Raw genomic sequence first — 16,753 nt, 5'->3', positions numbered from 1 at the left:
AACATAACACAGTACACATACAAGGCACAGTCAGGTGAAGTAGAAAGCACACTTAAACAAGATGTACACTTCCTAAGGAGCGGTACCATAGTTCAATCGAAAATCATACCTATGCAAATACCACTCGCCCATTTAGCTCCATTTCCTCCAGCAAACTGACTTTCCAGTGCACTTTCTCTCCGGGTATCGTTTGACCCACAGTTCAGGACGAAACATTACATTTTGTCCTCTCATTTCACCTTGATAGACTTTCATCATCTTGGCCTTGTTGGAAGGATCAGACCTTAGCATATCCATTCTAATAGCTCTCAGCTATAAACTGCGTTCGATTTTAGCTACCTGATAAAGTAGAGTCACTCTACCGATAGAGGAAGAAGGTAGAGGTAAGTGGACGAACGCTATTCTACCGGATTTATTAGTTTACACGATATGTACGTGAAATGTTTCTATTCTGTATGGAGTTGTGTACAAATCCTTGATCTTGCCGGAAATCCCGTAGCTCTACCAACTTCTACCGGTTTCCACCAACTTTTTCCTGGTAGAGCCGGTAAAGGAAAGTAGAATCCACACTTTTGACTTAAAGTTTTGAGTAGAAGAAACGAACGCCTCTACCGAAAGAAATAGTTTCTACCCAAACTTGTAGATCAATAAACGAACGCTCCGTTAATGTGTACAGGTATTCCCACATTTCACAGAAATATGCCAGCAAACTGGAATTCACTTCATACAGCATAATACTCACTATGCTGACACTTGTCTCCATGGAAACCGTTCCGGCAGTTGCAACTGCCATCGTCAGTGCACTGACCGTCATTCAAGCAATTACATACTGCAGCAGTGATTGGGAATATTCACGCATTTCCAAAAAAAGCACAAAGAGAGGAACAGAAAAGCGAGTTCTTGACACGGCCTTGAACATGATAACATGGAGACGTTAAATTAACTCTTGACAACTCATGAGAGTGACCAACTCCCCATAAATATGCATTATTTATTCCACATGAATAGAATAAAGAGGTAGAATTGGTTGGAGGAACTGGCATTAGGACACGGAAGTTTTTCTTCTTCTTCTCGACTCCGAATACAACATTCCAGCATGCATGAACCCATGGATCATACATTATTTGACACACAGGCATATTACAGTAGCTTTCTTTAGCCCTTACCTTCTGTGCAGTTGGGTCCATCTAGTCCCGGTTGACATTCACACACTTTGCTCTTTTTCACCCAGGGTTCCTCGCACACAACTACATCCATCACATAACACACACCGAAGAGGAAGAACACGAGAGAGTGAATCAGCCGGAAACGGAGTCAGGCAGACTGGGTTTCGATCATAATGGCCTTCTTCCAAAAAGATAGAATTGCTGCTGGAAGGTAAGCACTCTTAAAGCAGGAATGACAAGCAGCAGTTTACAAATCAGTGCTATCAGTAGATAGCGTCAATTATCATCTGCGGCACACTCAGGCAATTGAAACTTTGCTAACAAACAAAATGACGACAGAAGCAGAACGTGACATGACCAACTTAAGACAGAGGGTGGTAATTGGTTTTTCATTTGACAAGACCAGACCAAACCAGAGCACTTGCAGACGACAGCACGAACAGTTCACAGTTCAGGAGTAGCACTAATTGCTATTTTGGAGTGTGGCCGGAGAACTGTTCGTGCTTTTTTGTTGTGTCCTTTAGGAGTGAAACGAATTCTGAATATTCTGGAATTGTTCCTTTGGATAACAATTCGAAGCATTCGGTTCAGATCTGAAAACATAGTGTTTTGGTTTTGGACATTTTGCATGTGTAAGTAAGGCTGCGTTTACACGACAAAGCTGGGGGTGAAACGCAACAAAATCCTTTCGGATGCATGGTTCATTTACACGGTACGAAGAGCAAAACGTAAAAGTTGTAGACCAAAATGGAAGAAAACCAAAACGCTGGCCAAGGTGGATGAAATTGGAAACGGAAATGTTCTGCAGGATAAATTTGAGTGTGTAAACAGTCGAAACGGTATGCTGGCCTCGTTTTCCGCCACGTTTGTTTTGTTTTCGGCCGTTTACATGGATCCGGCAATCCAAAAAATTGTTTTACAATTTTCGTCATGTGACGAGTGTTGTTTTGTGGCCTATTCCTGGAATGTGATTGGTGCTTCCACGACAACACTTGGCACATGACGAACGTTTGCGGATCCTTTGCTCCCGTGTAGACGCGCGAAAACGATACAAACGGAGACCATCTCGGATCAGCTTTGACCATGTAAACGCACGATAACGAAAGAAGAAATGCGGGACCGAAAATGGAAAACTGGCCGTGCATTTTCATGTAAACGCAGCCTAATATTGCAGTCATTGACTTGGTCCGTGTGAGGTTATAGCTTACAACATTAGAGAGGTTCCGCACAACATAATTAGTCGATGAATGGAGAGTCCCACTTCATGCGCACCTGTGTTCCTCCTTATGGAGTTTTCGAATTACGTACCTGCCCTTGGCAGCTTGGAACGCGGCAGTGTATGACCGGGTCGACCTGGCTAGAGAGTCCTAAACATGTACCACTAACGTAAAGTTGCTCAGCTTTACGTAGTGCCGAACCTCTCTATTAGGGTGCTGTAATTTCACAAATTTTCTGTGTACTTTTATTTTCGGTACTTTCGGTGCGTCTGTTTCATACGTAAAATTGTAAAATTTCAAGACACTAAACAAACACTAACACACATAATCCAATAGGGAACTGCTTCTCTGTACCGAAATTTTCTGTCCACCTAACCTAGCCTGTTGCCCTCATACCGAAAATATTGAGCACCGAAAATTTCTGAAATTTTGAGTAACCTCAAGTACATGGCAGTAGAATGCGGTGGTTGGCATGCTGGGAAAGGGGACTATGGCTCACAAGGCTGAACCAGACAGAACTGTCTACATATTCTTCAGTGATGTGAGAACAAACAAACTATAGAATATCCGGTATCCAATTTGAAGAAAGGGTTGGTGCTACTTCGGCGATACTTATTCAATTCGTTTACAGAATATTCAGTACGATTTAGAATATTCGTTTCACCCCAACACTCCTATTTCAAGCGAGCACTCAAAAAGACCAGTATACATGTCCTAGTTCTCTGTCACCCCTGTTAAAACTACCGCGAAGCCTACTCGTACACGTAAGGTAAAGGGGAGCCCACTTTTAAATGGATGTACGCTCTGAAAATCCCACGCCAGCCATATGAATTATGAAATGAGTAAAACGAATTCACTTCTACTTACCGAGTTGGCAATGGTGGCCGGTGAATCCCCTAGGGCAGCTGCATTCACCTTTGTCATCACACTCACCTTGGTTCAAGCACTTGCATGCTGCAACAGGCAGGGAAAAAAGCACATGCATGGAGTGAGTGACGCAGAAATAATGCACGGGAGGTCACTGTGTAGTAAGTGGCCCCCGGAGGCAATCACGCACAAACTCAAGTCAAAGCACTCATTTTCTAGTTTTACAAATAATCGTCACAGAAGAAATATTATAATTGGAACGCAAAGAGAGTAAAGAAGCAACAATAAAGAAGAAAGGAAGGGAACAAAAGTTCGGCAACCTGCAGCCATGTTCTAGGTCCTTAACCAATAGGCAATCTCGAAAACCGGTTGCTGACGAAATTCTAGAACCTTCTGGAACATTAGTATAAGTAGCCAATCACATTTCACAGCTCAAGAACACAAACAAGACACAGGGGATGTAGGGATGGCTTCTTGTTAGTGTTTATCCCTTTCTCTGGAAGGTGTGTGTTCTGATAAAAACAACAAAAACCTAATGCAGGGCGGTAGCGACCACTTTTGGGCTGGTCTCAGTTGGACATTTTACCTTTTAAAACTTGCAGTTAAGATGAAATGACCTAAACTTGGAGAAAGTACTTTTTTCTCATCCATCTTGATGATACTGCAAAACCATCAGATGATGGAGACGACCTTGTGACGTCTTCAGGTGGCGAAATGCACGGAATAACCTCTCTAATGTGGAGTTTATGGCCGGAAAAATAGACAGTCGTGTGGCAAAGCACTGAATCAGCACCCTTATCATAATCCAGGAAAGCCAAGATTGTGAACCGTTAGGGCTTAGAAGCGCACATTACAGGTTTCGTTTCCTCGCACAATTGTTTTGGAAACTAAAAACATTGCTGGCTATGGGAATATAAGAAATCTCAGGAACAGATGCCTTCAAGTTTTTCGCAGCCATCTCCGACTCTCGATCAACATGAAGCAAAAAAAAACCCTGTGCCACCAGTCTGTCCCTGAGAGCCCTACATATAAGGCACAGTACATGCAGGTCTCTCTAGACGGTGCTGCGTACATAATGCAAATGGTACTGCGCCCAATCGATCGCTCAACTCCCATCAGCTCTCTAGAAAGAGAAAAGGAAACATCGGCCCGAAAAGTGGTCCGGTGAAAGCAGGACCAACCGGACAGGTGGCTTTGCCCCCTGTAATCGCTTAAACACACATACATGCACCTACACACACATACACACACAAGCACGCACATACGCGCACATTCAGATATGCATATGCGCACATACAGACACATACACACACATACACACACATGCACACAAACCTAATGGCTTGCTGTCTTACCCTTTTCACATTCTTCACCGTAGGACATAGTGCGGTTACATACACAACTCATGCTCGGTGCAAGAACACCCATCCCACAGGACTCTGTGCAGAAAAAGACAATAAAAGTCAATATTGGATTACTCTTATGCAGTCTATAACAGGGCTGCCACACTTGGCGGGAGAAACATCTGACGGGGGTCTGGGGTGTCCCCCGGGTGAAAATATTTAGGAAAATGGCTTGCTGTTTGGGCCCCAGAACACATTTTTAACGGTTCACGCATTTGCATTTTACATGTACATGTACATTGACTGGACAAACGCGACCTGGAAGCCCGGAATGGCCAACTGGACTAAAAAGTGCTCAAAATAAAATCGGTCGGTTTGTCCGACAGGGGATCAAAAATCGGACGATTTCCAAAAAAATCGGAGCAAGTGGCAGTTCTGCTATAACACTAGAATGGGGATAATAGCTTATCTAAAAAGAAACCTGTCACGCAGTATTGAAGGAACAAGACGAGTTGTTCTTGGGCTTTTACACCCACGGTACCATAGACCGGGATGCATGACAGCAAGGCACAGTACTATAGAACGGGGTGCATGACAGCAAGGTACGGTACCATAGAACGGGATGCATGACAGCAAGGCACGGTACTATAGAACGGGGTGCATGACAGCAAGGCACGGTACCACAGAACGGGATGCATGACAGCAAGGCACGGTACCATAGAACAGAATGCATGACAGCAAGGCACGGTACCATAGACCGGGTTGCATGACAGCAAGGCACGGTACCATAGAACGGAATGCATGACAACAAGGCACGGTACCATAGAACGGGATGCATGACAGCAACGCACGGTACCATAGAACGGGATGCATGACAGCAAGGCACGGTACCATAGAACAGGATACATGACAGCAAGGCACGGTACCATAGAACGGGATGTATGACAGCTAGGCACGGTACCATAGAACGGCATGCATGACAGCAAGGCACGGTACCATAGACCGGGATGCATGACAGCAAGGCACGTTACCATAGAACGGGATGCATGACAGCAAGGCATGGTACCATAGACCGGGATGCATGACAGCAAGGCACGGTACCATAGAACGGGATGCATGACAGCAAGGCACGATACCATCGAACGGGATGCATGACAGCAAGGCACGGTACCATAGAACGGGATGCATGACAGCAAGGCACGGTACCATAGAACGGGATGCATGACAGCAAGGCACGGTACCATAGAACGGGATGCATGACAGCAGGGCACGTTACCATAGAACGGGATGCATGACAGCAAGGCACGGTACCATAGAACAGGATGCATGACACCATAACACTTCCAACACGGTTTCTGAACTCTTGCTGTACGATAGATACATCCGTATCAATATGCAGTGCATACTGAAGATGCTCAAATGTTCGGAACTCGGCTTTCCCTGAATGGAATTGACCAATCGAAGGTCTATTTGCATAGGAAAGTTCTCAGCTCCGTCGGCAAATAGTAGGGTAACAGCCCTCGCTGGGGATTTTACGTCAAGTAGTAAACTTTCACCTCCTGACGTGGTGACAGTCATGGTAATTCCCCCTGTTTCTTGACAACAACAAAAAGTTGTCTGTAAATTCTCTCAGCCCTGGTGGCATGTCGAACTTCAGCTAGTCATGCATTTTGATTCCTCGCAATTAGAATCCAGGGAGTAAATTCTTCCCCGTCTCTGCCACAAACTGATATTGCGCCAAACAAAACATTAGAATCAAAACATGCTATAATGACTTCGAAGTTACCCTGGGAAGACACCGAAGAGACACAGCCTGAATCTCAGTTCTGGGAGTGTTCTCAATGTTGTGATTCACCGTGCGTGCAAGAAATGCTGGGAGACGACATGTTTGCACATTGCAAGTGGGCACATTGTTGGGACAAGCCCTGTTCATACAGTGCACGTAGCGACGGGACACATTTACACAAACGCACAACTATATTCATCACGTTAGCGGCACAAACAGGGACAAAACACAGCTTGTGCATGGACAGCCATTGCAGAAGCCAGTCACTTATTATTTTCTCACTTACTGACACAGAGAATCTTGGCATCCTCATGGCTTGTTTCGTTCTTAAACGTCACATGGTGTCTGCTAAATTTTACTGTTCTGTAAAGGGACTGACCATTGACCAGGATTGGCGCGACGTGGTAACCTAATCCGTCGGACTTATCTAAAGCCAATCTCTCTAACCAGCGTTCTCTTAGCACATGGCCATGTTCTTGTAACCAGTCTTTGGTTATGAGGCGAAGTCCGTACTGCTGACATGCGTTCTCTGCATACAGCTCAGTCACGCTGGGTCCGAGTGCTGGAGTTGCTGCGGCGTATACAGAATCGTTGGCATGGAGCCATTGGGCTGCAAAACAACGGCATACACAGTTGCGGGCAGAAACAAAAATAGGCGGAAGAGCACTAAGACAAGCGGCATCATTATTGCTTTAACGCTGCGTTTCGTGCAAATAGCAAGGCTAAAGCTGTGTTCGTTTTTAGCTAACTAGTAGCGTAGAGTAGAGTCACTCTACCGATAGGCCACACGTTTTTATTTCCATGTTTCTCGTCACCTCAAAATCTAAAAATGAATGCGAGAGGTGGAAAAATAAAAAAAATGACCGAAGAATAAAAAAAAGTTTATTAGACCTTCGTACACACTAAAACCCACCAATACACCATGCAAAATAGCATCCATAGTTAGCAACTAGTATGTGGTAGGCGCATCTATCACAATCTGTGCATGTGCAGCTAGACTGCGCACAACAAATGCCGACCTGGCATCATGTGTCGCACAGGCCACGCCACATTGTGTACATGTGAATGAGTGTGCTGGTCCCCACATGCACAGTCAGTGCAGCACAGTTTTTTTCTTTTTTTCTTCAAGACTCCTGAAACCTATGCGTGTGGGTGACGAGAAACATATAAATAAAAAATGTGTGGCCATAGAGGCAGATGGTAGAGGCAAGTGTACGAACGCTGTTCTACCGAATTTAGTAGTTTACACTATGTGTCGGTGAAATGTTTCTTTTTTGTATGGAGTTGTGTACAAATCCTTGATCTTGCTGGAAATCCCGTAGCTCTACCAACTTCTACCTGGTAGAGCCGGTAGAAGAAAGTAGAATCTACCCTTTTGATTAGAATTTTTTTTCAAAAAACGAAAAACTCTACTGAAAGAAGTAGTTTCTACCCAAACCTGTATATCAAAAACGAACGCCCCCTAAAGCAATCCTCAGACAACTGAAATTCTCGCTATTGTGAATTTAATATCGTGCTTGATGACACCCGATCTCTTGGATACGGAAGTGCCCAGAGCTAGTGTGTAGTTCAATGTTCACAGGCCTGGGGCTCGCCAGACTTCATAGAGCAGCCACGTGTCACATTTGCAAACCATTCAGCGGTTCTACCAAGGGAGTAGTATAACACCAGGTTATGACACAAGCATACGCATGAAATGCTTCTTCGCAGGTGAAGTCAATTGGTTACGCATGCGTGGGTCTGACCCTGGCTATAACGGTAGGTGTGCCATTGATGTGAGAAACCCAGGTGGCTGCACTCTTGTTGTCTCTTTGTTTCATACTTTCCTATCCCGTCATTATCACTGGACATAATTTCCTGTCCATGCACTGTGTGCTACTCAGCATTTTCACCATTTGCCCGTCTAATGATATCGGTTTAAAACAAGCAATTGTTTACCTTCGCAGATGACATTGTGACGGCCGATACCATGAACACTAAATATTGCACCACTCGATTTGTTCTTGTCCTGCTTGTAAATAACATGCCGGCGATTGTACTCGGATGATGTCCATATCGTGATCGGGCTGCTGTAACTGTTCACCATCATCTCATGGAGCAATGACTTCACGCACCCACGCACACCAAGCTTTGAGCCGAGCAAGGTGAAGATTTTAAAGTCGACCAGCTGATATCCCCTATCACTGCATGCGTCTCTGGCTTTCGTCCAACTGGTTATCTTCGGGCAGCTGCCAGAATAACACGGCAAGCCGGCGAGAGCCGTCCAGGTGTACATCACCTTGTCCGTACCCAGGCACTTTGTCCTGAAATCTGAACACAGCACGGTACACAGACATGTACAACATACTCAGGTACAGGAGAAAAATATTACGGTGGCCAAAAAAACATTTCTGTCCGACTTGTGTTCAAATTTTCAAGGTTGAAGTTGAAGCAATATAAGGACAAGCTGTTAAGGTGGCTCACGCCTATTTCAAAAAAATTAACGATTGCTCTGAAAATTTGGCGGGCGGTTGCTCTTAGGTAGTGTATGCAAATGGCGAGTTAAAAAAACGGGGTCTCAATGCTAACTTTTGAGATATAGGCGATGACAATTTCACTAAATTGTCAAATTTGTACAGGATTTATGATGTATAGCGGACGGGTATTTCATCAAGAACCTGATTTACAATCTTCCTCATTTTTTGGTTATTGAATGGACTAACTGTGTACATGCCAATGAGAAAATAAAAAAACATATGCTTCAATGCTCAATTTTGCCATATAGGCGCAGGATTCCTTTTTGATAAGTTTGCTTTGGTGCATGTACATGCACACCTACATATCCCATGTACATGTCCATATACATCTACTCTTCTCTACTAGCCCCACCCCAACCCTGCAATACACATTGACACAAGTGTACACACACATACCACACACAAACACACACACACACACGCATACATGCAAACACACACACACACACTCCTGTCCTGTCGAGCCACCACCACTAGGGTCACGTGGGCCCCGGAGGGGCAGCAGAGAGAGAGAGAAAGAGCACGCCACCCAGTGGCGCTCCAGAAACACACGCACACACACACACCTTTGGACCTTTGGAAAGCCCATCGCCAAAGGCGATGATAGCTATTAGGCGAGGCAGAACACACACACACACACACACACACACACACACACACACACACTACTGCTACTGTAGCATGGTTGCCCAAGGGCCACACTATTCCGAAAGAAGCCGGAGTCATTGGCAGGAGCAGAAACGGAGATGACGACTCAGGTCACTCTGTCGACGGAACTGACGGCTGCAGCAAGAACAGCGGACACAATATGACGCTCTGTCAGACTTGGTTGCCCGATGGCCACGGTCGAACATGTGACGTCTGAAACCAGGCACTGACTTGAATGGCCGATTGCATGTCAAACGCAAGAGAGAAGCATGGACGCTGAGCGGAATAGATGATGCCGGCGCGGACACTTTCGATGGTTCCAGGGGCAAACAATGATGCACACGCAGGCCACCACGAGAGTGAAACCACCTTCTGCATGTACCACATTGCACAGCACCACGCTGATCCTGGATGGGGAGACTTTGCTCTGCGCCACATTTGTGCCTTGTTTGTCACCTGGCTGGCGAAATGACGGATGGCAGATAAGACAGTCCACACGCCAGGCAGACCTATCCTGAGCAACCTCATACCAGGCCAGACAGACACACACACACACACCACACACGCACAAACGTGCGTGTAAACAGTGACTAAACACACACACACACACACACACACACACACACACACACAAGGCACACACAAGGCACACACATGATCGCACGCCTGCAGACCATCGCTCCAATGAAGATAAGATTACTACTTCTTTGCGTAAATATGTTTGAGATAGAGTGTCACTCTTAGATGTGACTGATGCCACCAACCAATGTCAAGGAAAAAAATTCACGGTTCGCGTCAGACTCGGCTAGAGGCCGAGTTTTCCGCATTCGTAGGAACGCCATCATCCTTCAAGGATCAAGGCGCAGATGCAAGGAAAGAATGTGTTCAATCTTCTTCTGCACAAGTAGAAATAGGTTTGGGCATTTTCGATGATTTAGAATGCACGTCGCGTGAATATGACAATGTGACAGAGGCAGCCCCAATTTACTGATTACTGTGCATTGATCAAGCTATATACACTGCAAGTGCACTGTAAATATTGTGTTACATGCACGTAGTTGTGAAGGGAGACAGTGTACATGTACATTCACCAATGACACACCTGTCAGACAGCAGGTTAGGGCTAGTCAAAGTTATGAAGGCACAATTTTGCGATGTACTTGAGTTTGTGAATATATAGTGGACTTTGTGTTCACACATACTCTACCAAATTGCCATGCACACCCTTGTAACACACACACACACACTTGAGCCTGGGGAGCATGATTGCTTTCAGCCAGTGTTGCTTTCAAATGCTTATTCTCGTCAGGAGTGATGTGAAACACATACTGGTAAATATCAATCTCTAAAAAATGCATCCTAAATAAAACGCTCAAGCACTGAGTCTAGTCAGAGTGATAAGACAATAAATTGAAGGAATTTCTCAGCAAAAATTCAGTGTACCGCTGTGATCAAGCCGTGGCAATAACTATGCTACAAGCTCGCTACGCCAACTCCGCATGCACTTTTCTCGAAAGTAGGTTGCGCGAGAACCTGCGCAGAAGACGAGTTTAGAAATAGGCGCGAGCCACCTTAATCCCATATTTTTGATAGTAGGTAACGAATCCTTCTCTATATTTGGGGCCTATGAAAGTCACACCCACACATTCTCATTTATGTGCTTTATCAACAGGATGCAGGCTTGTACTAATTATGATATACCGTAGTGTCTTGTATTAAAGCCTATCTCATATAGAAGCAAACGGCGGGGAGACAATAATTTGATAACCGCAATCAATAAAATTAGCTGAACCGACATGTGTGTATTTTATTCATGCAATGTAAAAAAAACGGTGGAGACGATGTGCAATAAAACGATGAAAATATGAAGAAATGGTGTGGAGAAAAAAATGGATTCAAACAAGTTTTCGTACAATACTCATCAGGAATCATGGTTTTACTAAAGGAGACTAGTTACAGGTGTTGGAAGCTATCTATCAGCGCCTGTATAAGCCTAATTTGTGTGTACAGAAAGATAGTATAATTGGGTTGAAATTGTTCAAGTAACGTGTCGTGTTTGGTGCGGGCAAGCTTGGCCGTTAATGTTCTAGGTGAAATCAAGAGTACATGAAAATCAGAGTGTCCAGCTTGGGGCCTTTTCTGCTATGGGTGTCTGTCACGGCGAAATTCCGTGATTACATCATATTTGGCCCAGATCTGAGGCGGGAAATGGCGTAGTGCGTACAACTGAGTTGCAGTTGTGCAGAAAGAGACCTGCTTGAATCCTGCTTGTCCGCACTACATCACTGAAATGATGTAATCACGGAATTCTGCCTTCACAGCCACCCATCCGTGCTGCACACTCTGGTTTTCATGTACTCTTGCTGAAATGCACTGCTGTTATGTGTTATCACTTTGTCCTTCCTTCTTTCTTTCTCTTGTTTGTTAATTTCTCGCTTTGATTGTTAAAATTAACACTTGTAAATTTCACTGCTGTTGTTCTTAGTGTTATTTCTCTAACCTAGATTTTCTATAATAGTTCAATTTTGTTTCAGTGTCCTTTCGTAGAACGACGAAACCTGATGAGTGTTGTACGAAAACATGTTTGAATCCATCGTTTTATTGCACATCGTCTCCACCGTTTCTTTTACATTGCATGAATAAAATACACAAAATAATGTTGGTTCAGCTAATTTTATTGATAGCGGTTATCATATAGAAGCCTATTTTGAATAGAAGTTTGATTTTCAGAATACACTGTCGGCACACAAGCCTGGTTTTAGTGTTGACGCACATCTAAATACCTGGTTTGAATAGAAGCCTGATGTGAATAGAAGCCTACAGTCAGTTTCAAAAAGATTAGCAATCCTGGCGATCGCCCGGGGAGTTTGCCGTCTTACCGTATGCGCGCTCGAGAGCTGGCTGGAAAAACTCACTGTGAACTCGAAGAAATAATCCGCGCGAAAGCATGAAAAATTACAACTCACTCACGTCGGTACATGTACGTCTGGTTTACAACAAACGAGTTCTTCCTCGTATCGATATGGAGTCAGAGAGGACATGTCGAAAGTGTGGTAAATGTTGACGAGCGGGATTGGTCCCAATTCGCTTCGTGCCCAATTTCTTTGAGCTGCGATGCAATTTGCTCTCACGATGTGACGAAAACGACATCGACACAGCGGACTCATTCCCAAGGCCATGACTTGGCAAAACTATCCGTGTGACTTCGACGACATTTTGAGAAAAGCAGACGCCTGTGAAAGCTGATAGAAGACGGTGTTGACTCCTAAATTCAAATGAATTGGCGATCTTGAAATACTAAAACAATTCTCAAAGAGAAATCGATCGATCGATGTGCCGTTATATTCAACAACACGTAGCTACAGCGCAATGACTTCCGTGTTCACTCACACCGTTTCAGTGTTGTGGGTGTGTTCACATGGCGTGAACCAGTCAAGTGTCAGTAACTTCGGCAGGAAACGCGAGTTCCAACAACAACAACAAGTCGTTTGCCGTTTGGCGCAGCCACCTTCTTTGGCTTGTACTTTTTGTACCAGCGTGATCACCAAAACAATGAAAAAAAGTTTGACTTGAAGATAGTTTGGGATTTGAACTTACACCTTCATGGTCAGCAGACAGCAATCATAACCACAAGGCCAAAAAGGAAGGGATAAATCGTGGGTTTTGATAAAAAAATCGATACTGACATCCAGGGCAAATTGTAAACCATGGGAAAAGGCCGGAAACCTGGCCGAAATTCTAACTCCTTAACGGCAGGTCCAATTGTTCCGAAACCTTCACAGAACAATTTGCCGTGTCCTAACAAGCCATTCTATGTACTTTGTTGTCCAATTTTCCCTTATCTTCATACTTTTTAAGACCAAAACCTGATTGCTAATCTTTTTGAAATGGACTATAGCCCTGAAATCGGCTTCCACAGGAATACGCTCGGCGGTAATACACGACACTACGGTGAGTACATTTCAATTCTCTTTCTGGAATTCCGGACCACTATGATCAAATGCTGTGGAGACAAATGCACTGGAATCAGTTAATCCCATTTTTCTGTAAACAGTGGGTAAGTGGGTAAATGAGTCCAATAACGTCACATCATTTTAGCATAACTCTATGATACTAACTGTGTGGAATATGAAGTGCCTACAATGGAGTCTGCATGCCCTTAGGAAGGAACCTTTTGCTCCAAGCATCTACAGAGAGGTGCCAAAGCCATTCTTCTTAAAAAAAAAATAGAAAACGGCTTTGACTGTGAGTTTGCTGAAAAGCAATACTTGTAGTCCAGCACTACTGCTCTGCACAGGTAGAGTAATTGTGCATGTGTGCGTGTGTGTGTGTGTGTGTGTATGTGTGTGAGTGTTTTTTAAGTGAATGTGTGCAGGTGTGGTGTTACATACTCACTTCACATTGCAGATACCCTCATTGATTTGTTTCCGTGTTCTCTTTGGGCTTTGTTCATGATTGCATTTTCCTCTTTCTCTTTTTCTTATCATTATCACTATCTTCATCATTTTGCGAGAACTGTGGCAACACGCCCAGTGAGAAGGCAGATTTTGCCTGTGCTTCTAGTGAAGAAAAATATAGCTAAACAAAACCAAACAGAGACACTCACTGTCCTGACATTGGTCTCCCCAGAATCCGGTCGGACAGACGCAGGTGCCGTCTTCAGTACACTGACCATTATTCAGGCAATTGCATGCTGCAGCAGTGATTGGATGCACATATTTTCCAAAAGCAAACGAATAGTGGCAGAACAACATAGCATATCGGATTCTCGAGACATTGTTACATGTATCTTGCTCATCATGACACTGTACCCACCAGTACATAGCTACATGAACAGCCAGATTACAACACTCCCACGTATATCCAACTGATGCCCATATGACTGTATCATTTATTGCACGTGGATAGAACAAAATTCCAGCCACTTTTAAGGTCACAGTACGTTGGGCAATCCGGCATACAAACTCGGAAGTGTATCTTGGGCTTCAAATACAATATAACGGCATGTATGTTCCCATGGGTCATACGTTCTTTGACACGCTGGCACATAATATATTAGAGCAGCTTTCTTCAGCCCTTACCTACTGTGCAGTTAGGTCCATCTAGTCTGGGTTTACATTCGCATACTTTGTTCTTTTTCACCCAGGGATGTGTGCACACAACTGCATCGCATATCACAAGAAAGAGGGAGAACAGCCAGAGATAAGCCAGACACAAGAAGGACAGACAAGTGGACAGAGTGAAAAACTATTTATTATTATTTTATTTTGAACAAACGGCGAGGAGACAACAATTTGATAACCGCAATCAGCAATACAAGGCTGGATCGACATTTGTGTACACTTTATTAATGTAATGTAATCATTTTTTTTCGTTAATGTTCTAGGTGTAATGTACTGCTGTTATTTGTTATCACTTTGTCCTTCCTTCTTTCTTTCTCTTCTTTGTTCATATTTCAGCTGCAAGTTTAGTGTTGATACACACATTCGTTATTGCTCTCGCTTCCATTGTTAAAATTCACTTTTGTAAATTTCACTGCTGCTCTTCTTAGTGTTATTTCTCTAACTTAGATTTTCTATAAAAATTCAATTTTGTTTTCAGTGTCCTTTAGTACAACGAAGATTCCTGATGAGTGTTGTACGAAAACTTGTTTGAATCCCTTTCCATTTTTTTCTCTACACAATTTCTTCACATGTTCATCGTTTTATTGCACATTGTCTCCACAGTTTTACATTGCATGAATAAAGTGTACACAAATGTCGATCCAGCTTGTATTACTGATTGCGGTTATCAAATTATTTATTTTACTAGTATAAGAGGAAAACATGTACAGTTTGCGTGCGACTCGGCTAGAGGCCGAGTTTTCCACATCTATTGGAATACCCCACCCCTCAAGGGTCAAGGCTCCCATTCAGCTCCAAGAGGCAAGAGACTGGACAATTCACCAGGAAAATGTAACTCATTGCGGACGAATGAGCGTTTCGACCGCACAAATATAGCAGGTTTGGTGATGCACATGTTATTCCTAGCAAGAGCTTGATGAAACGGAATACTTGTTCTGTCGACTTTCACTCAAAATAGAAACTAGAACAAGGCCTGCATAATCAGGGCCAACGGGAACAACTCCAAAGCCTACACACAGTCAGGGAAGGCCATGTTCACACGAAATGTATACTTTGAGAATTGCATACAATGTAAAGGAAACACTTGAAGTAAACAAATTCAAACGAGCATTTCGGAGACAGCAACTTTAATATGGCAACCAAGAGTACTAACCATGCATTATTACAATAGTGACAAACCTGCGAGAGAAATGTGAATGTGAAATGTACATGTAAAAAGAAGCAGAAGTGTTCAGATCGGTAAGGAAATTCACTTCTACCAAAAGTCTATAACCATAAGGGTGTGCAACTGGTTGTCTGGCTCCTGTAGGCCCTCTGCGCGGCGAAATTCCAACATAACGTCATGCCACTGAGGCACAGAGGACAGAACTCTGCATTCCGCGGTGCTTGGATTTTTTGTTTGGCACCAGGGAGTAGTAAAAGCGCAACAAACGTGTACGTCATTTTTGACGTAATGTTGGAATTCCGCCGCGCGGACCCCATGTACAGAGTTGCAAACTCTTGGGGGTATGGACGCCTGCTTCTACTTACCCTTCTGGCAATTGTCTCCGGTGAATCCCTTCGGGCAGATGCATTTGCCTTTGTCGTCACACTGACCCTGGTTCAAACACTTGCACACTGCAGCAGCCACCGCATACACGCAACATGGCGTGAAACAGAGAAAATACATGGTTTGGTTAAGCAATGAGCAGTGGAGATAGAGAAATTAGACTACACAAAGTTAACAGGCAACTTCCGCTTACAAGCAAACTGGGGCGTGAACACCAGGAAATAATAATAGAAATCCGCAATGGAGGAGACGTAACGGAAAGGACACCGGGTATCGCGCACCCAACGGTTAGTGTCAAGAAACGTGGAAGGCCGCGGAAACGCGAAGAGACAGATAGTGGTGATGCCACGAAGAGGCAAGATGACGGGACATTGGAGGAGACAACACCCAATGGAGCTAAGAATCGCACTTCGTCAATCAAGCAACATCTGTCAGCCCGTACCAATTGTCGTGAGTTGTACAGTGATAATGTTTTCTCAATATTGTCACGTGGTAGATGTGCGTTACATTTGGCTGTGTTAGAAGCTTTGTATACCCG

General features: G+C 44.1%; 1 protein-coding gene across 1 annotated transcript in view; it reads right to left on the bottom strand.

The window, feature by feature from the left end:
- Nucleotides 1–16,753, bottom strand: part of LOC135827698 (uncharacterized) — a 53,904-nt gene that overhangs the window by 20,158 nt on the left and 16,993 nt on the right. The window contains exons 12-20 of the mRNA XM_065340152.1: nucleotides 16,197–16,283; nucleotides 14,625–14,705; nucleotides 14,150–14,236; nucleotides 8,318–8,689; nucleotides 6,666–6,989; nucleotides 4,606–4,689; nucleotides 3,251–3,337; nucleotides 1,167–1,247; nucleotides 743–829 (exon numbers count right to left, since the gene is read on the bottom strand). Of these exons, the coding sequence (XP_065196224.1) occupies nucleotides 743–829; nucleotides 1,167–1,247; nucleotides 3,251–3,337; nucleotides 4,606–4,689; nucleotides 6,666–6,989; nucleotides 8,318–8,689; nucleotides 14,150–14,236; nucleotides 14,625–14,705; nucleotides 16,197–16,283 (1,290 nt within the window). The remainder of the gene's footprint in view (nucleotides 1–742; nucleotides 830–1,166; nucleotides 1,248–3,250; nucleotides 3,338–4,605; nucleotides 4,690–6,665; nucleotides 6,990–8,317; nucleotides 8,690–14,149; nucleotides 14,237–14,624; nucleotides 14,706–16,196; nucleotides 16,284–16,753) is intronic.

The sequence above is a fragment of the Sycon ciliatum genome, chromosome 11, assembly GCF_964019385.1.
Source record: "Sycon ciliatum chromosome 11, ocSycCili1.1, whole genome shotgun sequence".
NCBI lineage: Eukaryota > Metazoa > Porifera > Calcarea > Leucosolenida > Sycettidae > Sycon > Sycon ciliatum.
Note: the sequence above shows the minus strand (reverse complement) of the source record. Positions and strands in the feature narration are given on the sequence as shown.